Here is a 21,915-nt window from a genome sequence, read left to right on the forward strand (position 1 = left end):
GGTGCCTCCGTGTGGCCGGATCTGGAGCTCAGCTGGCTGTGGTCCAGCAGAGGGTGATGGTGGCAAAGTCAGGGGAGTCGAGGGTGTCAGCTGCTGCTGCTTCTTTTTGAGCAAAGACTTTTAAAGTTTAATGTGATAATCTCATCCTGATTATTGCAAACGGGGGACCTCACACTGATCCAAGAATCCGTTGCTGGCCTCACATGAGGAGCAGGGAGGCTGTGCTGGGCCCTCCCAGCCTCGAACCCCCATCCTCATGCATGTCATCGAGGCGGGCTGAGCCTCTTGGTTCTGTGATTTGAGTAGAAAGAGGTGTTTCTAAATCATGGTAGGCAATGACTCTGGCCTCCCTACCTTTGGACCGGGGGACCCCGATCCTTCCCTTTTATATCTAAGAAGTTCATGTTCTAGGAAGGAGCTCTCCATGAGTCTGGGTGTGAGGCCAATCCAAGGGCACAGAAACTCAGGGCCCCAGGAGGTCATCAGACCCCCACCCCATTTTCCTGGCTGGGAAACCGAGGCCCGATGCTGTTGTTGCCGCATCTTGCCTGCCCAGAAGTAAACCAATTAGCACTGTGCCTGGTTCCGTGTTCCCAGCGCCTGTCTCATTATTTGGGGATTTATGTCTCGGTCACAGTGAAGGACAACTGTCCCAGTTTCCACTGGGGGGAGCCTGGCCAGCCATAGAGCCCAGCGGAGGCAGGAGGTGGTGCCGTCCTGCTTGGGGCAGGATGGGGATTTAATTTCAGGGGGATTTGCAAGCAGTGGGGAGCCGCCCTGGGCACATGGTGGCTCTGGGCTATTTTAGGAGGCCAGAGGCTGGCCCCATGCGGGGGGGAGGGAATCTTGGTGGACTCATTTAAGCCGATAGTGATTCTGCCCTTTCAGTGGGAACAGAGAGGAGTGGGATGGAGGGGGCCCACCTGAGGTTGGGGCTCCTCCCGCCTTCCTGGACCTCGAGGGCCTAGAATTCCTCGGCACCCCCACCCTAGGTGGGGCTGTGAACAGAACAGAAGCTGCTGGCTGGGCCGGGGTCTTGGATTCGTTTCTTGAGTCCCTTTGCTACAGACTTCGCCCCAGCTGGGGCCCTTGATCTTATTAGCAGGAATGATTAGTAGAACTAGCTCGTATCTCTGTGGCTAGATTTGTATTTACTGAGCACTCAGGAAAGGCCCCGCGGCACAGGGAAAAGGGCACAGCCTTAAGGCCAGACACGCCCGGCTCCTGTTCTGTATGGGCCACTTCCAAGCTGGTAGTGTGGGTTACGTAAGTCCCTTCACCTCTCTGAGCCCCAGTGCCCTGTCTCTAAAGTGGGGGCCAGAATACCTCATTAAGGATGCCTGTATTCTTAGTTGGGCTCATATCCTGTCAGGCACCCTACAGGGATGATCACACCACCCTCTGCCATGTTATTATGTCTTCATTGCCCCCTTGTACAGAAGCTCAGAGAGGGAAAGTAACTTGCCACAGCCCACACAGCCAGAGCTAGGAACCCGATCCATTTTTTCGGGGGGCGCGGTGCCCCCAGCAAGAGTTGGTTCACTCCTCAAATCCAGCAATGGGTTTGGTTGCCTTTGGTGCTCTAGGCAGTGTGCTCGAGCTGGGGATTCATCACAGACAAAACAGAGGAAGAGGAGATAATGGGATGAGTCTGGGCAGCAGAGAGAAAACTGGCCCAACTAGAGACTCAGTGGCTTTATTTAGACTCAGGGACATTTTCTGGTGGAGTGGGGGAGGGGGCAATAACCAGGGGCCTGAATCCCTCCTTGCATGAGGGAGGGTGGGTGGGAAAAGGGAGCCCAGCTCCCCCAGCACCCCCAGCTCTCATGACTAGGAAGAGGTTTTCTGTTTTCTTCCTCCTCACGCCGCCTTTATAGGGGAAACTCTGGGTGTGTTGGGATAAGGCTTTTCGAGGCAGCATGACATAGAGGAAAGGGGTCTAGGGTTTGGACTCAACCAGATGGAGGTCAGCTTCACCCCTTTGGAGCTGTGTGACTTCAGGCAGGTAAACTAAGCCCTCAGAGCCTCCCTTTCCTTACCTTTAAAGTAAGGAGAGGGAGTTCCCGCTGTGGCTCAGTGGTAACAAAACTGACTAGTATCCATGAAGACGTGGGTTCAATCCCTGGCCTCGCTCAGTAGGTTAAGGATCCAGCGTTGCCCTGAGCTGTGGTGTAGGTCACAGATGCAGCTTGGATCTGGCAATGTTGTGGCTGTGGTGTAGGCCAGCAGCGGCAGCTCCGATTTGACCCCTAGCCTGGGAACCTCCATATGCCATAGCGCAACCATAAAAACCAAAAACTATAATAATAATAAAGTGAGAAGAGGAATATTGACTCTTCAGGGCTATTGGGAGGAGAAAATGGATTGATAAAAGCTGTGGGAAGGGTCTGGAAAACAGAAGGCCCACAGCTAACGGCAGTGTTTTGGTCTGTGTGCAGGGTTGAAGTTCAGGGGCGTTTTATCCCCATGTATCTAAGTGAAGCCACGTCTTTGTGGTGGCACTCAGCTGGCACCTGTGATCCTGCTGAATGATGTCAACAGCCCGGGCAGAACAGGAGAGCCAGCAAGCCCAAACTTAAGACCTGGTGCTCGCAGTTCAACTCACTCGCTGGGTGACTATATGGGGAGGCTGAACTCGCCAGCATGTCACATGGGAGGCTCCATGGACCCTCAGCTCTTTATAGAGCTGACTCAAGTGTACAGAAAAGCCAAGGGGAGGGCAGCATTAGTAGAGGACAGGATGGAGGAGGCAGGGAGTGATTCTCTCCCTTATTCCGTTCTAAGGAGACGTTGAAAGCCGAAATAAATTTGAGAGGGATGTGAGACACATCCAGAGACACATTTTTATTGAGTTTGGCAGTTTAGGTCACTTGGTCACCATGCGTGGTACTGGGCAGAATAAAGACCCAGAACTAATGCACTCAGCACAGTGGGGTGGCCCGGGACAGGATCTGGGGGGACACAGTTCAATACAGTGTGATAAATACAGTGTTAGGGTCCCATACAAGATGCCCTAGGAGCATGTAGGAGGGGCTTCCTGGTGGAGGTGGCCATGTCAGGGGAAGAAAAGTTGAGGGAAATGGGTCTCTTTTTGGCTAGGGGTTGAATCGGAGCTGCAGCTGCCAGCCTACGCCACAGCCACAGCAACACAGGATCCGAGCTTCGTCTTTGACCTACACCACACCTCACAGGAACGCTGGATCCTTCACCCACTGAGTGAGGCCAGGGATTGAACCTGCATCCTCATGGATACTAGTCGGGATCTTCACCCGCTGAGCCACAATGGGAACTCCAGAAATGGGTCTCTTTCACTGGGAGAAGAGACCCCCGAGGAGGAAGCTGCCAACCGTGGTCAGGTGGCAGTAGGAAGTGGGGTGGGCTTTTTTCTATTTGTGGGGGAGCAGATCTGGGATGCAGGCATGGGCATTATGGGAAAACTGTCCCCGTGCTGAGGCGCTTTCTATCCTTGAGAGCTGTCCAGCAATGGAATGGCTGTCTCGCAAAGCCGTGAGCGCCCTGTCATCTGCATGTTTAAGCCGAGGCCAGAGGGTAACTTGTCAGGAACAAACTGGGCAAGGGACAACAGAGTGACCTCTAAGATTCCTTCCCAGTCTGAGCAGGTGCAGTTCCCCCAAGGACAGATACAGGATGTGGACTGTGATGGGGAGAGCTGGGACCAGATCAAGTTAGAGGATGGCGTGCTGGGGGATGGGAGGGTACACGGGGTGTAGCATGACTCTCAGATCCCCCCTGCCCCCTTGATTGATTTTTGAGGAACCATTTTATTGAGCTATGAGTCATATACCATAAAATGCACCCATTTGGGGGGGATTTGTTTTGGCCATGCCCGTGGCATGTGGAAGTTCCTGAGCCGGGGGTCAAACCTGTGCCACAGCAGCTACCCCAGCCACTGCAGTGACACCAGATTCTTAACCCATTCCGCCGCAAGGGAACTCCAGTTTGCCCATTTAAAGTGGATTTACTCTTACAGTGGAAATGCATGCATGCATTCATTCAATAATTCTTTATCGAGCATTTATCAGGTATGCACCAAGTTTTGCGCGGGTGCTTCCCCCACCTGGGAAATAAAGGCCCTGCCCCCATGGGGAAGACAGGGAAGTGTCCAGGGAAAAGCATTACATCTTAGGGGATGAGCTAAGAGGGAAATTAGCCAGGGGCTGGGATAAAGAATAATGGGTCTGGGATATAGGGTCTGGGGAGGTGACATTGGAGCTGAGGCCTGAGCAACAAGGAAACAGCCTTATGAAGATGAGAAGAGAGTTCCAGGCTGAGGGAACAGCAGAGGCCTCAAGACAGGAGTGAGCTGGTGGATGTGAGGACCAGGAAGAAGAGCTAGGAGCAGGAGGCCTAGATATGGCCAGGGCTTCCCCTGGTGGGATGGGACCTGCTTTCTGGAAGGCCTGCTTAAGCCGGAGCCTGCCCGAAGCATGAGGTAGGGTGAGCAGCACTGAAGCATCTTCTCGGAATACAAGAGCCATGATTTCCGTCTCCCTCCTTGGGGCTCCCCAGCAATGGGAAGGTGGCAGGCGCTGTTGGGACATCATGCTACTGACCCCTGCCTCCTGCCCTCCCTGATTAGCTTTATGCTCCTGTCTTGTGCCTGGGGGTTCCCAGATGTGGGTGGCGGGTGAGTCCGGGACCAGACCTGGTGCACTGATTTCCTGGGAAGAATCAGAAATGACCCACAGCCACACACACCAGTGCTGTTGCCCCAGCAGGCCCACTGGCCTGGCTTCATCCCCTGACCTTGGGACAACCTGGAGTTTCCCATCTGGTGCTCACTTCCTGATTGACTTTGGACCAGTTTCTTAATGTCTCCAATCTTTCATTTCCTGGTCTGTAAAATGGGGAGCAAACCAGTCTGGGCTGTTAATGAGGATTGAACGGAATCCCTCCTAGCACCCAGTAGATGCTTTGTGAACGTCAGTTTCCTTCTTTTTTTTTTTTTAAATCTTTTACTATGCCCTCACCTGCAGCACATGGAGGTTCCCAGGCTATGGGTCTAATTGGGTCTGTAGCCACCGGCCGATGCCAGAGCCACAGCAAGTAGGATCTAAGCTGCCTCTGCAATCTACACCACAGCTCACAGCAATGCTGGATCCTTAACCCACTGAGCGAGGTCAGGGATCAAAGCCACAACCTCATGGTTCCTAGTCGAATTCATTAACCACTGAGCCACGACGGGGACTCCTCCTTCTTCCCTTTGAGCTTCGGCTGAAAACACCGGCTGGCTTACAAATGGATAGAGAAGGGTCAGGGCGGGCCTATGGGAAGTGGCCACTTGGGGTCCCCGCCCTCAAGCTCTGAAACCGCCCCCCCCCCCCGAAATTCGACGGGCACGCAGGACTGGCCGGTCAGGATAAGGGAGGATACTCATTGATGGGCCCAGCCCTGCCGCCAGGCGAGCCTCCGGGTCTCCCCTCACCTCCTTCCCCGGGGAGCCCCATCGCACAGCCCCCGTCCCAGCCCGCTCGCCTGCACTCGGCTCTGGGCGGCGCGGCTCCTGGCACCTGCTCCCCGCGGGCCGCCCAGGGGCGGGCTCCGGAGTCGCGGCGGCTGCCCCGGGACGCGCGGGCCCGGGACTCACCCGCCGCGCACCTCCAGGAGCTGAGAATCCGGATCACTCCGGGTGGCCGCGGGCGGCTGGATGCGGCCCGGCTCCGGTCGGGAGCGCCCTTCAGGTAGGCGCGGGAGCCGGCCACGGGACCGCACTCCTGGCTCCCCCATCCCGGACCAACACCCCGCTGGGGCTGAGCGCCCGAGGGGGCCCGCGCGGGGCGGGGGTGTAGGTGCTCTGTAGAGCTGGTGGCAGCAGTGGCAGGCCCCTGCCCCGCCTTGCGATAGGAGAAGGTGGGAGACTGGACCTGCAACTGAACCGGAAACCGAGGTTGGGCAGAGGGACAACGAGCCTGATGGCCAGAAGGACTTCCAGCTCCCAGGCGGTAGGGGAGGGGAGGCTGGGGACCACTGAGCAGAGACAAAGAGATTCTCATGCTAAGGAGGGGACCATTCCCTGCGGACAGGGGGCTCCACCTACCTTCTTGGTTTAAGTTATTTAGACTCCAAAAATGAACCCCCCTTGGCGGCCTCTGGGATAGAACAGAATGGAAGGGGTGAGAGATCCATGGTCTCTGGAGGGCGTGCAAAGAGTACACTTGCCAGCCTGGCCCCATCGCGTTATTCACAGTCATTAGAGGCCATCCTGCCCGCCCCTCCCCCTGCAAGCAGACTGCCTCCTTTCCCTGCACCCAGCAGAGGTGAGCCGTCCTGGTCTGCAGGGGAGGCAGCATTCTGTCTTCCACCCACAACTCTCAGAACAGTTCTGGGAGCTCTCCATCCAACTTGGAAGTTCTGATCATGGGGTCATAGTGATGCGGAGCACGGTGTGGGGGAGCTGCTGTTCCGTCTTATGGGGAGTTGGGCAGAGAAAGCAGGTAGTGGATGAGGCTGAGCTGTGCCAGGGTCCCGGGCAGGGGGTGAGGGCACAATTCAGGTTCCTAGGCTTTGCCTGACTGCAGAGGCTAGAACAGGGGATACTGGGGCTAATCGCCCCCACCCCATCCCCACCTTAGAGGCTGCTGTGCTGTGTTGCCGCCTGTGGACCTTGTGAGGAGGGATGCAGTTTAGCTAGCAAGAAGGACTTCCTTCCTGAGGGTAGCCTGAGCGTCTTTTAGGAGAGTCGCAGGGTCCAGGAGAGGCAGCCCTTATCTTTGGGGGCTTCCGGAGGGAAGGAGGCCGTCTGGGACCCCAGCCAATAAGGGGTGAGGCAAGTGGGAAGGAGAGGTGGCGGGGGATGGTGACCTCATCTCTGGGCGCTCCGTCACCTCCCATGCCCTCTCTCTCCCTTCCTTGGAGCTGGAGAGTTGACTTTCAGTACCTCTTGGCCAGCTCACTCTCGAAATCCCCAGCACCCAGTAGTCCCCAGGGAAAGGTGACAGGCTTCCCCTGTCACCACTTCGGATGGGAAGACAGACACGGCTGCCTTGGTTTGCCCAATGGATCCCCCCTTCCCTACCCTGCAGCACCTGGACCAGCTGTCGCCCAGCCCCAGGTCCTCCTGCTCCAGCAAAGCAGGGATGTGTGGGCTGGGGTTGGCATGGCTGTCCCCACTGGGGCCATCCCACCCCTCTAGGTTGGGGAGAGGTCACTGACTGCTCTGGGGAGCTTTGGATGTGACCCTGGGTGACTCCAGCTCTCTGAGTCACGGGATGGCGGGGTGGGATGGTGCTGCTCTGTGGTGGTGACACACTGAAGTGGGTTGTTGCCCTTCCGCCCCCTGCAAAGTGTCAGCCTTGGGAGGGGGAGCAGAGACCAAAATGCTCCGTGGTGGCCTCTTGGGGGCATTGAGGGGACAGTCAGGCCCAGGAGGGCTCACAGTCCCTTAGGATGAGAACAGACGAGGTGCCTCTTCTTCCAAACACGATCCACACTCCTGCTCGTGACCCTGTGAGGGACTGGGATGGGCACCCCCTGCCCCTGCGCCACAGGATGAGACAGAACTGGCCCTCTCATCTGCCTCCCTTTTTGACCCTGAGCCTCAGTTTCCTCGTTTGTAAAGCCTCCTCGGGTGGTCCTGAGGGTTGATGTGGGCGATGTTTGTCTCATGCCCAGAAGGCAATGGACACTCCCCACGGGGCAGTTTTTTCTTTATCCCCACCCACCTCTTGCCCAGTGGCTAAAGCAGACAAATAGAACTTGACCTCCCCCTACCCCAGCCTTAGAGGCAGCTGCTCTGTGTTGCCACTGCAACCGCTCGGGCAGAGGACCTAGGGGTTAGCCTAGCCCAACCCCCTCTCTTTAAAGACGGGAAACTGAAGCCCAGAGGGGCAGGGACTGGCCTGAGGTCAGCCAGGCAGCCAGGCCTCCTTCTCGGAGGCAGGGCCTGGGACCTGGCTGGCGGAGGCAGGAGGGTAGATGTTGGCAGACCTGGGGGAAAATACCAGAGCAAAACTGGGCTCATTAAGGGTTTGGTGAGGGAACCCTTCATGCCCTGCAAAGACTGAGGACAGGCCTAGAACCTTCCTCTCCCACTAACCCTTTGGCAAAAGCAGCTCTTCTGAGGGCCCCCTTCCCCCTGCTGTCATTGCAGCTGAAATTCACAACTCCCCCACTCTGCACTTAAGGCCTCCAGAGGTCTTCCTATCCAACCCTCTTTGGATGGCGTTCCTTTTGTGGCTCACTGACTTAAGAACCCAACTAGTATCCATGAGGATGCGGGTTCAGTCCCTGGCCTCGCTCAGTGGGTTAAAGGATGCAGCGTTGCCTCAAGCTGTGGCATAGGTTGTGGATGCAGTTCAGATGTGGTGTTGCTGTGGCTCCAATTTGATCCCAAGCGTGGGAATTTCCATATGCTGTGGGTGTGGCCCTAAAAAGACAAAACAACAACAACAAAACCCAACAACCCTCTTAGGATAGGCAGGTGGAGAATCCCACCCTACTGCGGTGCCTGAGGACTCCACTGAAACCCCAAAGTCCATTGTGGCCCCACAAGAAGGGGTGGGGATGAGCCCTGCCTGAGTGTTCCTCCACCTCCACCCCCTCTGCCTCCACCTGGACAGACACCCAGGCAGACAGGCTGACAGTAACCCTGGCCTCCATCAGCTCTCCAGCGCTGGCCTGAGCCTGCCTTCGCGTGGGTGGCTCCCTCCCTGGTCCGACCCCCGCCCTCCCTGCTGCAGCCTCAGCCCATCTCAGGAAAGGGGAGAACAGAGGGAGCTTTGCCCCCTCGCTGTATGTAAATCACAGACAGACAGACCCCTGGGTACGTGCAGGCTCCTCTGCTTCCACCTGGTCTTCCCCCAAGTTCAATTCTCCCCCTTTCTTCGCATCCCTTCCTCAGCCTCTCTGGCTCTGTCCCCCGGTCTTCTTGCCCAGGCACCTCCCTCCCTGGCATCTGGGACTGATAGGGGCTGGGCAGCCCTAAGCCTCCCCAGGATCCCTTCTCTGCATCTGTAGGCCCCCCCCCCCCACCAGCAGTTCCAATCGGGGCTCCGCAGGCTTTAAAGAGAAGTGGGACAAGCCAGTGGTTAGGGACTTGGGCCAGAGTCAGACAAGTGTAGGTTCAGGTCAGGCCACGAAACCTCTCAATGCTCCTTCTTTAATCTATGAAGTGAGATAATAGGTTAATAATGGTGCTCACCTCACGGTGAAGTTTAAAAGCGAGCCTGTATGTAAAGCACCTGGCACCCAGTAAGCTCTCAGTAAACAGGGTTGTAACTGTAAAAAGAGGTAGCCTGGGCAGGTGGGTGGTGGAGGGAGAAGCAGGGAGGATTCCAGAAGCAGCTCTTTGTTAGCCTGAATTTTTTACTTTTAATATATTAATAATATACAGAAACATAGTAGATTTCCTAACACAGAAACTCCCTTCCTGGTATAATCCCCACCTGGTCATGATCTTGCTCTAGGACTTTAACGTGAATGCAGAAGCAGCTCTTGCGCTGATTTTCCACCTACTTTGAAGCAAGTTCACACCCTTGCTCTGGGACTCAATTCCCACTTTGGTTAAAGAAAGCATGTCCTGTCCAAATGTAGGTCCAGAGAGGGTGAGTCATGCTGGTTCTGAATAGGAGCCAGCACAGGGTGTGCTGACCTCCTGATGCTCACAGCAGGGGTTGGACCCACCTGTGTGTGCCCTAACAAATTGTCCACCCTCCATATTTCCTGGCCGGGAGCCGGAGCCGAGCTGGAGGGGTACAGCTCTGAGCGGACAGGTGGGAAGGCCGGGTGAGGCAGGGCACACTGCAGCAGGCCCCACTGGAGGGGTGGGGGGAGGCGGGCTCGCGCACAATTAGCCCCGGAATCCAGTCGGGCCCTGTGAGCCCAGGGGCTATATATCAGGGGGTTTAATCAGTCCCCTGGCAGATATTTGTCTGCTCTCTTGGGCCATGTCCTGGGCCTGCCTGTCATAAATTTCACTGACATTTCAAAATAGCCCTGTCCCCTGGCTGGTGGGGCAGGCAGCTCTCCTGGGCATGGCCAGAAAAATCTCATTCCCCTGAAGCCTCTTCCTCCTGGCCAGGCGGACCCCTCCCCCCCCACACACACCTGTATCTGGTACTTTCTTCCTGCTCCTTGTAAAGGCAAGAGAATAGCTGTGAGCATCTCCACCTAGAGGTAAGTGGGGGCACAACCTCACAAGGTGATGGAGTGACCTTCCCGCGTGCCCTCTGTGGGCAGAGCTGTCCCCTGGACCGTAGCCATGGTGCCCATGAAGTTGACATGGCTCAGAGGGGCAGCCTAGTTGCCTCAGGAGTGTGGAGGAGCGAGGTCCGCCCCCCGGGGGTAGGGGTACTGAGTTCCACCTCTAATCCTCCCTCTAGAGGCTCGCTGCGCCACCTGGAGGCTCTCTCTGGTACTGCGGCCCAGCCAAATCCCGGGGTAAAGTTTGGCGGGGCGGGGCGGGGCGGGGGAGGGGGCCTCAAATCACCAGGCTCTTACGACGGCACAAGGGTTAGACTCATGGTATATTCGTTTTCTAGGGTGTATTCGTTTTCTAGGGCTACCGTAACGAAACACTGCAAACCAGGTGGCCTAAACAACAGATGATTACTGTCTCATAGTTCTGAAGTCTAGAGGTCCAAGATTGAACTGTCACCCGGGGGCATTCCTTCCGAGGGCTGTGAAGAAGTATGTTCCATGCCTTTCTCCTAGCTTCTGGTAGTTTACTGGCGATCTTTGGCCTCCCTTGATCTGTAGAAGCAGCCCTCTTCTCACCTTCATCTTCCATGGCGTTCTCCCCGTGTGCATGATTGTGTCCAAATTTCCCTCTTTTATAAGAGCACCTACGTATTGGATTAGAGCCCCACCCTACTCCAGTGTGGTCTCATCTTAATCTACATAATAGCATCTGGGAGTTCACGTTGTGGGGTAGCAGAAAGGAATCCAACTAGGAACCATGAGGTTGCAGTTTCAATCCCTGGCCCTGCTCAGTAGGTTAAGGATCTGGCATTGCCGTGAGCTCTGGTGTAGGTCGCAGATGTGGCTTGGATCCCACATAGCTGTGGTTGTGGCAATCCAGCAGCTGTAGCTCGGATTTGACCCGTCGCCTGGGAACCTCCGTATGCTGCGGGTGCGGGCCTAAAAAGAAAAAAAATATCTATATATCATCTGCAATGACCCTATTTCCAAATAAAGTTGTATTTTGTATTCTGAATTTCTGGGGATTAGGATTTCAATGTTTGACTTTTTTTGGGGGGGTGGACAATTCAACCCATAATACATCTCAGATATTCAGTGACAGTCTTGTTCCGTGACTTGGGCACAGTGACACCCACACCATGACACAGCTACACTGTGACATGCACACAGAGCGAGTGACACAGACTCACCTCAACAAATGACAGGGTAACCAGGACATTCATAGTCACCTAGGTACACCATGACAGACACACAGAGTGACAGACGTAGTGACTCCACTCACAAGCTGCGAAACATAGGCAAACCCTGGATTTATAAGGGCCAATATTTATAGGACACTGAGGGGTGTTTTACACAGATCAGCTTGTCTAATCCTCACCGTGTGCTTATGACACGGGAACTGTTCCTTATCATCCCCATTTTACAGATACAGACATGAGGGGACTGAGACACAGGTCACACAGTCAGCAAGTGGCAGAACTGAGATGCAAAACCAGGTGTGAGTCAATATTAAATCTCAGGCTCTTTTTAAAAAATTATTTCTTTATTTACGTATTTATTTTTAGGGCTGCACCCACAACATATGGAAGTTCCCAGGCTAAGGGTTGAATGGGAGCTGCAGCTGCCAGCCTACGTCACAACCTCAGCAACGCCAGATCCAAGCCACGTCTGTGACCTACACCACAGCTCACGGCAACGCCAGATCCTTAACCCACTGAGGGGGGCCAGGGATCAAACCCGCCTCTTCATGGATCCTAGTCAGGTTCATTGTTATTGCTGGGCCACAATAGGAACTCCCCAACTTGTGGGGTTTTTTTTGGGGGGGTACAACCCTGGCATGCAGAAATTCCTGGGCCAGGGATCGAGCTCATGCAACAGCAGTGACAATGCTAGATCCTTAAGCCATAGGCCACCAGGGAACTCCCTAGAGCTTGTGCTCTTAATAGCTGTGCCCCTATGTTCCATTCCTGCACAGTCCCCACACATGTAATGACAGCCAATTCTGTAGGACCATTGCCCACAAAAATGACAAGCAGCTTACTAGGAGCAGGGGGTGGGGTCCAGGGACAGCAGACAGGGTTCTTGGCTGTGAACTTGAGTGATTAATTTTCTGGAGTTCCTGTTGTGGCATAGCAGAAACAAACCCAACTAGCATCCATGAGGATGAGGGTTCGATCCCTGGCCCCACTCCGTGGGTCAAGGATCCGGGGTTGCTGTGAGCTGTGGTGTAGGTCACAGATGAGGCTCGGATCCCATGTGGCTGTGGCTGTGGTGTAGGCCAGCACCTGTAGCTCCAATTGAACGCCTAGCCTGGGAAGTTCCATGTGCTGCGGATGTGGCCCTAAAAAGACAGGAAAAAAAAAAAAAAGGAATTCCCTGTCCTCATGAGGGGGACACAGGTCTTGCCCTCAGGAAGTTCCCAATCTGAAGCAGAGACAGGAAGCATGCACACAGATTCAGGAAGGAAGTAAAAATCAACACGGTTTAGTCTGAGAACAGTCACTGGGCTGACTAGAACCAGGTAGAGGCAGAGAAGTGGGAGAGGTTTAGAGAAGTGAGTTGGAAAGGAGAAGGGGAGGGGCCTGGAGGCATGGGGTGTGTGTGTGTATATGTGTGTGTCAGTGTGTCTCGGTGTGTGACTCAGGCAGCATGGCCCGGGTTTCAACTGTAAATGCCAACTGTTGCCATAGCCTGAGTGGCCAAAACAGCAGGGGGCATCTGGAGTCACATGGGACAGGGGCCAGGATGGCTTCACACGCTGTCACCTTTTGCGAATGTCACCAGGCTCAGGGCACAGCAAGGTTGGGTTTCTGCATTCACCCCTCTGGCCAGCAGCTCCTGCGCTTGCTGCCGGCGCCACTGGCCTGCTCGGCCCAGGATTGTCAGCACCTGCCCTCAGGCCGAGAACAGGACTCTGGCTCCCCCTTAAATGTGACCACCGGCCTCACTGTTGCCTCTCCCTCAGCTCCCACCAGGTCTCCAGGACCCAGTCTCCCTCTGAGCGCTTTGCTCTATGATCAAGTCCATGGGTGTCGGCCCCCAGTGTGTGGCCATTTCTGACGCCCTCCCAGATATCCATTTTAATGCTGCAGTGTCTGGAATAGCCCCCCTTCTTCATCCCTGGGTTGCGGCTTTGGGAAGGCGGGGGAGTGTCAGCTGGGCTACAGCACACGGGCTTCTCTGGCTCCTGGAAGCCCTCTTGCTCCTTCCAGCCTTTGTTCACCTGTCTCTCTCCCCACCTGCTCAGGTATGAAGCGGCCACTGAGCCCATCCCCCCCGGGTGAGAAGGAGCCCCCCGTATCTGGAGCTGCCGAGTGCCCGCCTCGGCCCCCAGACCCCCCTAAGCCCAAGAGAGAAAGAAAACGGCCATCATACACCCTCTGTGACGTGTGCAACATCCAGCTGAACTCGGCCGCCCAGGCCCAGGTGCACTGTGGGGGGCGGGCCCACCAGAGGCGGCTGCGGCAGCTCAGCCTGGGAAAGACGCCCGCGGGGCCAGGTCAGTGCAGAGGGGCGCCGGTCCCTCAAACCTGGGTTGGGGCCCTTGAGAGGGGGTCTGGGTTTGTGACCTCTCTTTGGGGTCTGTGGGGCTGGGGGTACCCCCAGTGGGGTCTCAGGGTCTGAACTTCCCCAGATGCTGTCAAGTTTTGTTTTGCAAATGGACAACCCTCTGGGGGGGATCTCTAAGGGTCTACAGGTCTGAGGCCTCCTCTTGAGGTCCTTTAGGGTCCGGGCTCCCTAAGTGGCATTCCTCCAGCCCGGAGCCCCCGGCAGAGACTTTTCAGATAAAGGCCTCACCTGCAGGGCGTCCTGGGCTCCTGCCCGGGTCCCTGAAGGCCAGGGTCTGCCAGATGCATGGCCTTCCGGCTGAGGGCTGAGAGGTGGTCAGGGGGAGAAGGGAAAGCCCCTCTCCCTTTGGCCACCAGACTCCTGGCCAGGATTTCGGCCTCTCCCTGGCATGGGTGGCTCTGCAGAAAGGTTTGGCTGCAAGCACTGAAGGGGCCTGCTGGCTTCGAGGCAGATTTCTGGGGGAAGTGGGTGAATGGATTCATGAGGATGATTCCAGCTGACAGGCACATGGCAGTCACGGGAGGGATAAGGAGCATCGGCCGCTGGCGGGCAGGAGAGACAGGCTCAGAACCAGGCTCAGAACCAGGCCCAGCGTGGGAGGCGGGAAGGGCCGGATCGTCTGCCTGGCTCCTGGGGGCGGCTCCCAGAAGCCCACCCTGCAGCCCAGGTCGGTAGCTTTGTCAGAGGGCTACCCTCTGACCGCTGAAGGGCTGCCTGTTGTTTTGGCCAGTATTCAGGGGCACCCTCTGTGTTCCCAGCACTGTGCTGGGGCCTGGACACCAATTAGTTCCAATCTCACTCCTCGGCGCCCCACCCCCACCCCCGCCCGGCCCCTGAGACTGAATCGTTTAGGCTGAGACAGACTCGAAAAGAGTAGATGAGAGTTGTGGGTGCCCCAGGGGTACAGGGGAGAAAGGGTATTCTACCTGGGGTACCATGAAAGGCTTCAAAGCAGGGGGTTCACTGAGCTTTGGGACAGCGGTGAGGGGTGAAGGGCCATGGTATGAGCAAAGCAGGGAGCGCTCTAATGGCTGGTATGACCTCCCCACCTGAGCCCTCAAGGCTGGACACGAGGATGTGACTCCGAATAAGAGCATAGTCGACTGTAGGGATGTTTCTGGAGTGTGTGTGTTCAAAAGTCATTCGTTAATTCCTCAAATCCTTAAAGACAACTTACTCTGCACAAGCCACTATTTGGGATAAATCATATCTTTATTTTTTTCTCTTGAAGTGTAGTTGATTTACAGGGTGTTAATTTCAGGTGTACAGCACACTGATTTAGTTTTATATATACTCGGCTATATGTATATAATATATATGATTCAGTTATCATATATAAAATATATAATTCAGTTATATATGACACATATTTTCTTTTTCAGATTCTTTTTCTCTTATAGGTTATTACAATATATTGAATATAGTTCCCTGTGCTATACAGTAGGTCCTTGTATTTTTTCTTTTTTCTTTTTTTTTGTCTTTTTGACATTTCTTGGGCCGCTCCCGCAGCATATGGAGGTTCCCAGGCTAGGGGTCTAATCTGAGCTATAGCTGCCGGCCTATGTCACAGCCACAGCAACACGGGATCTAAGCCGTGTCTGTGACCTACACCACAGCTCACGGCAACCCTGGATCCTTAACCCACTGTGCAAGGCCAGGGATCAAACCTGCAACCTCATGGTTCCTAGTCAGGTTCATTAACCACTGAGCCATGATGGGAACTCCTGTGTTTTTTTCTTTATTGTGCTTTATTGAGATATTACTGACATATACCAGAGATGAGTTTAAGGTATATAGTGGGAGGATGTGATAGAAGTAGATATTGTGAAATGATTACCACAGTAAGGTTAGTTAATACCTCCATCCCCTCACATAATTAAGATTTTGTGTGTGTGTAATGACAACAGTTAAGATCTACTGTCTTAACTTTTTTTTTAATGGCCACACCTGCAGTATATGGAAGTTCTCGGGCCAGGTATTCAATCTGAGCCGCATCTGCAACCTACACTACAGCTCACGACAACGTCGGATCATTAACCCACTGAGCAAGGGCAGGGATCGAACCCGCAACCTCATGGTTCCTGCTCGGATTCGTTAACCACTGCGCCACGACGGGAACTCCCAGGCTAGGGGTTTTATCAGAGCTATAGCTGCTGGCCTACGCCACAGCCACAGCCATGCCAGATCTGAGCCACATCTGCGACCTACCCCACAGTTCACAGCAACGCTGGATCCTTAATCCACTGATCGAGGCCAGGGATCAAACACGTAACCTCATGGTTCCTAGTTGGATTTGTTTCCTCTGTGCCATGACGGGAACTCCTGCAGTGGGATTCTTAACCCACTGCACCACAGGGGGAGCTCCTACTCTCTTAATTTTCAAGTATATAAGGCGGTATTGCTAATGATAGTCACCATCCTGTGCATTAGATCCCTAGACCTTATTTATCTTATTTACCTAAAGGGTATAGTTTATACCCTTTGACCAACATCTCCCCATTTCCTCCACTGTCAGCCCCTGGCAGCCACCATTCTACTCTCTATGTCTATGAGTTCAGCTTTCTTAGATTCTGGATATAACCAAGAATGTACAACATTTGTCTGGGATTTTTTTTTTTTTAATCTTTTCTTTTGTCTGGGAATTTGTTTTTAAAAGGCAGCATGGCTGCCTGTCAGGAAAGAGCAATCTAAATAACTACATGCAGACAAGTTTGTCCAAGATAATAACAGGCTTCGTAGAGGGGGCTATGGGGTCCTTTGAGAAGAGTGACATTTCAGAGAAGTGACATTGGCGAGGGGGAAGGAATCCCAAGCAGGGACACAGCTAGAGCAAATGCACGAGGCCCGAGGCTCTGGATCTCCAGGAGCTGCAGGCTGTGCTGGGCAAGTGGCGGGGTGGCGGGAGGCAGCTGGCCTTTGTCCTGAAGGTGACAGGCATCACTGAAGAGTTTTGAGCGGGAGTAGTTAGTGTTTTTAGAGGTCTCTGGGGAGAGGGGATGGTAAGCCTGGGGGCCATATGGGATGGAGGAAAGAGATTCTGGGGCCTTTTGTGTTGCAGAGCCTGCAGGACTTGGTGATTGATGGGATGTGGAGCCAAAGGGGCAGGAGGTGCCAAGGGTGACTCTAGCTTAGGGGACGTTGCAATGGGCAATTCCATTATCAGACAGGCCTGGAGGGCAGTGGTGGCTGCAGAAAGCCATTCCTATGACCAGAGGACTCTGTCGTCTCACCCCTGCTGCCCTCTCACTCGGCCTCTTCAGGGCCTCCTTCCGGGCAGTGGGACAAGCCCTCCTCCTTTCTCTCCCCCACTCACCGTCCCAGTGTGGAGACAGCAGCTGGGTGGGAAAAATAACCACAACACCAGATACCAATGGCCAGAAACAGGCTGCCCAGAGGGGTGGGGCCCCCTTCACTCAACATTCCTCTTCTCACCATCCTCATCCCCTGTGTGCTGGGTAGTTTGGGGGTTCACCAGGAGACATGATGCCTGGTACCCCCCTCTGGGTTGTTAAATAGGACCTGGGAAGTCATTGGCCCACCAGTCATCTGTCCATCCATCACCTAGCCCTGCAGCCATGCACTGGACCCGCGCAGGATGCTGGGATTCTGCGCTGAGCGCTCACAGTCCAGAGGGGTAGACAGCCAGGGGGCCGGACCTTTCCCACCACCTGCTAGAAGGCGTGAGCAGCGCTGTGGGAGCGCAGGGGAGTGATGGCGGTGTTTGGAGCATGGATGAAACATCCTCGGATTTCTGGAAACCCTGGAATCCTGGGGCTCCAGCGGAGAACATGGGTTCCATTAGCCTAATTATTTCTGAACCTGGTTCAGGCCAGGACCCCCGGCACCCACCCACATCCATGGATTCTCCTGGCTCCTTGGCTCTGAGAGCTGGGGGTGGGAGAGGCAGGTCACAGCAAGAGGATGCTAGCCACTGCCCCGGGATGGGGGGTGGGGACCCCAGCCATGCCCCTGCTGAAGAGGGGACAGGGCCACAGCCGAGAGCCCTTAGGGCGCCGCTGACCGGTGCAGCTCCGCAGCTCCAGCCTCAGGAAAGGGAGCCGGTCACACCTACTTTCTGAAGGCTCCGGGGCAAAGTGGGCTGCCAGTCCCGTGGCAGCCAGGCGGGGGCGCGCCTGCCCTGCGCGGGTGCTGCAGGCGTGGGGGTGGGACGGCCCGTTCACGCCCCTTCGAGGCTCCCTTTCTGGGAGGCCTCCTAGAGCTGTCACTCTGATTAGGGGTCTGTGGGGCTGGCGCCTTGCACAGTGACAGGCCGTCAGGGGCAGTGAGGCGGGAGCTTCTCCGGAGGGTCTCACCCCTGAGGCCGTCTGAGGGAGGGAGAAGGGGGGCAGGGGCGGCTCTCCCCGCTGTGAGCTTCCTCGCCAGGGCCTGGGTCCGAGGCCTCCTGCTCAGCTCTCCGCCCTGAGTGAGCCTGGAACACATCTAGGAAGGGGCACAGGATGGGGGAAACAGCAGGAACCCCACCCTTCCCCATCCCCTTTTCCAGATACTTCCACCACTGTCCCTGCCCACCCTCCTCCACACCTGTCTCCCACAGCAGGCCCTTTCAGCCTTCAGGAATGTGTCTGGAGCCCTCTTTCACCTGCCCTGCCCCTCCTCCCATGAGTGTGTGTGTGTGTGTGTGTGTACACGTGTACAAGCGCCAGCAGCCTCTGCCCCACAATGGCTGAACTCAACAACCCTCTTAACCAGCACACACACACACACCCCCCTAAACAATTTTAGGTAGTTCTTGAACATTTGCAGAGAGAAAGGTTTGCTGCCTCAAGCCTCCTTCCAGCCTCCATCACAGGGCTTGGGGGACCCTTGGACCTTGGGGCACAAAGAGCCATGAGCTACCCCCAGCGCCAAGTTGGGCATGCGCCTTGGAGAGGACCTATTTGCAGCGCAGCATCCCCTTCTCACCCAGCCCTCCCAGGGCAGAGATGATTGGCCTTCAACCCTCACTTTAGCCATTGAGGCTCTGGAGCTCAGAGAGTGTAAGCCGCAGACCTAAGGCCACACAGCTGAGTTCTGCTCCCAGCGTCTGACTCTAAATCCTCTCTCACATGCCCTCCCCACCTTGCTGCTGAGGAGAGCAGCATAGGAGAGATTGAGCCTTAATATTTCAGGAACGGGAAGGAGAGATGGTCCAGAGCAGGCCGACCTGACCGGCTCCCAGGACAGGCACTTCGAGTGCTCACGACCATGCCTTTGTGTTCTCAACTGAAAACTGGGGAGATGCCAGTTGTCTCCTGCTCTGCCTGGCCTGGCTAGGGACAGGAAGGGGAGCCTCCTAAATCCAACTGGTTCCTCCCCCAGTCTCTTGGCAGGACTGACCCAGCCGCCCAATTCAAAGCCCACCTTTGTCCCTCATCAATGCAACATGATACCAGAGGGGAGAGAAGGGGATTTCAGAAGTGACTTAAGCTCTGGCTTACCCAAATGGCCAGAGGGGCCTTGGGTGAGGAGTGCAGGGTAGACACTAAGGGGGACAGGCAAGCAGAGATGGAGTCGACGCTAATGGGTTTCAGCAGCTGTACCAGACACCCCTGTCCTTTTGAGGACGTGAAGGCATCAGAGTGGCAGGTGGAGGCTGTCCCCTGCCCTGTGTCTTCAGACCTCCCCAACTCCTGATCTAATCAGTACCCCCACCCCCGCCAGTCTCCCCTCCAAGTCTTTGACTGCAGAGGCCTGTGGCTGCCTTCTGAGCCCCAGAGATCAAAGACCTTGAGCTTGGGTCACGCCTGAGTCACTGACTTGATGAGCTTTGCACCCCCCACTCCCTGCAGATGGATTAATTTCAGTCTCATCGGGAGGCCCCAGAAGCCCTCCAGCCTGTCCCCCCATGGCTTCAGTGTCTCCCAGGGTTGCTGGTTCCTCCTCGGTGCCCCCCCCCCAACTCCTCCTGAGGCCATTGAGTGCCTTTTCACCTGTCTCCCCCAAGGCCGTTGAGAAGTTCTGGCGGTCTAACCAGGGCATCCTGCTGCTCTTCTTAAGTGGCAGGTGATGGACGTGCCCTCGGTCTCCTTGGACTGTCATCACATCCCCCCCAAAACAGGTGTGAACCTGACCCTCAGCACCTCCCCCCAGAAGCATTAGGAAAGGCAAGCAGTCTGAGTGGAGAATTAGGGGGCTTAACTGAGATCCCTGCCCCTGCAGAAGACAAAGGTTCTGTCTGTCTCTGGAGGTGGGGAGTTAATTAGCTCTGGGCTGAAGTTTCCTTCCTCTCCCCACACCAGCAGGTCCTTCCCCCACTAGAGCCCCTTCCTAACCTGTATTCAGGGGCCACCACTGGCAACCCCTCCCCAGACCTTCTTTGCAGCTCCAATACTGGCTGCTCCAGAGATTACGGGGTTATTGTCTGGTGGAGACAGGATGCTGAGAGGGTGGGGGGCTAGGACGGGGGCCTGGGCTTGGAATGCAAGACTGGATCCAGCTGTGGGTTGGCCCTCTCCTCTCCCACATTCCATTCCCCCCCCCCCAGGCACCAGGTGCTCAGGTGAGTTGAGAGCCAGCAGCAGGTTTCAGGAAGAGGAGGGGGAGGGAGGAAGGAACAAAGTAAGAGAGAAAAGATGGGTGGGGAGGGAAGGGTGCGGGCAGGCAGGTAGGGGTGTCAGAGGCTCTGGCTGATCCGATGAAGCCCCCTTCCTGGCATTGCCCAGGTAAGTAGGTCCAGGTACTGAATGACCAGGGGCAAGCCACCTGGGCTCCCTTCCCCCATCACCCTGGCCAACACTCTGGTAACCCCTCTCTGAGCCTCAGTTTCCCCTGCAGCCAAAGGAGGTAAATGTACAGGGATAGGGGAGGGGCAGAGGAGGAGCAAGACTGGACAGGAGAGCGGGAATCCTGCGGCAGCCAGCCCCGGGGCAGGGCTTCGGAGTTCAGCAGGCAGAGAAGGGGCCGGCAGCACCTCCTTTCCTGGAGGCCTCTGTGAGCAGGGTCAACTCTTCACTTCAGTGTAAAAGGCGCTGGGCCCCCTGACACCCTCCCCTGTCCCCAGCCCTGTGGGGAGGGAGGCGCCCGGTGCTGGCCACCGACCACCACCGGTGGCTGGGATGGGAAACCTGGGAAGCGGCAGCTCCTTCCTGGTGAGGCGAGCTAGAGCCTGGCTTTCCAGCAGAAGCAGGAGTCCCTCCCTCGTGCCCTCCCCTCCTGTCCCTCGCATCCCCACCCCTCCCCTCTTGTCACTCTGCCTGGGTTTCATTTGCTCCTCACTCCGCGCTCCTCTGCTCATCGCTCAGTGGTGCCTCCAAAGACAGAGAATGCTCTTAGGTGAGTGCTGAGGATACCTAAGCTGGTGGGGCAGGGGTGGGGGGTGGGGGGACTTGGAGCCGGGGGTGGGCCTCTCCCCTGCCCCATCGTTGTCCTCCTCCTGGTGACCACCCCCCCACCCGGCAAAGTTGTCTGTTTAGAGGCTCCAGTATGCAGCTGACTCTTGGTACCTATGCCCAAGTCCAAGGATGGGCAGAGGAACCCCTACTCTGGCCGGGAGCAAAAGTGGGGCAGGAGTAGCAGGAATGGTTGGGGAGCTGAAGGTCCCCCCCTGCAGGAAAGGAGCAGCTGCCCTTTGGGGCCGGGCATCCCAGGAGCCTGCGACACCTGTGTGATTAGATACACCTGTGTGGTTAGATACACGGCGCCTGTGCTCAGGCGCCTTGTATCTAATCACACCTTTAACTGCGTCTAAGGGGCTGCCTGCGGGAGCAGGGGAGGGGGCTGAAGAAGCCCTTGGTAAACTGCCGCAGGAGAGAGAGAGCTCGGCAGACGGGAGGGGACGCCCTCTGAGGTCCGGCCACTGCAGTGGGGTCAACGTCGGTGCCCCCCGCACTCTGATGTGTTTATCCGTGGTCTCCTGGCTCACCTCCCCACACGGAGGCTGCTTGGTCCTTTTGGAGGAAAACAACCATTACCTTTTAAGTATTTTGAGTGAGGTCCCCTTCCACAGGGGCTGGAGGCCCTGGGACTGGAGGCCCTGGGACGAGTTCCTCTCGTGACTGGGCTTGGGGGGAAGCATCTGGAACACCAAGGCCTCCACAATGCTGACCAGCCCAGAGGTGGGTTGCGGGTGCTGGAGGAGGTGGGGGGGGGGAATCCTGATCTGCTGGGGAGTGGGCAAGCTGGGGTCTCGGCTCAACCTCTCATCCCCTGCCTTTGGCTCTCTCCCTCCTCAACTCCCATTTTCCTCAT

The 21,915-nt window shown here is 56.0% G+C and overlaps 1 protein-coding gene across 3 annotated transcripts in view; it reads left to right on the top strand.

The window, feature by feature from the left end:
* The first annotated feature begins 5,366 nt into the window (after positions 1 to 5,366).
* Positions 5,367 to 21,915, top strand: part of ZNF385C (zinc finger protein 385C) — a 39,291-nt gene continuing 22,742 nt past the window's right edge. For all 3 annotated transcript variants that reach the window (XM_047757427.1, XM_047757428.1, XM_047757426.1), the window contains exons 1-2: positions 5,367 to 5,702; positions 13,406 to 13,657. In XM_047757427.1, the coding sequence (XP_047613383.1) occupies positions 5,669 to 5,702; positions 13,406 to 13,657 (286 nt within the window). In that variant the 5' untranslated portion in view covers positions 5,367 to 5,668. The remainder of the gene's footprint in view (positions 5,703 to 13,405; positions 13,658 to 21,915) is intronic.

The sequence above is a fragment of the Phacochoerus africanus genome, chromosome 14, assembly GCF_016906955.1.
Source record: "Phacochoerus africanus isolate WHEZ1 chromosome 14, ROS_Pafr_v1, whole genome shotgun sequence".
Lineage (NCBI taxonomy): Eukaryota > Metazoa > Chordata > Mammalia > Artiodactyla > Suidae > Phacochoerus > Phacochoerus africanus.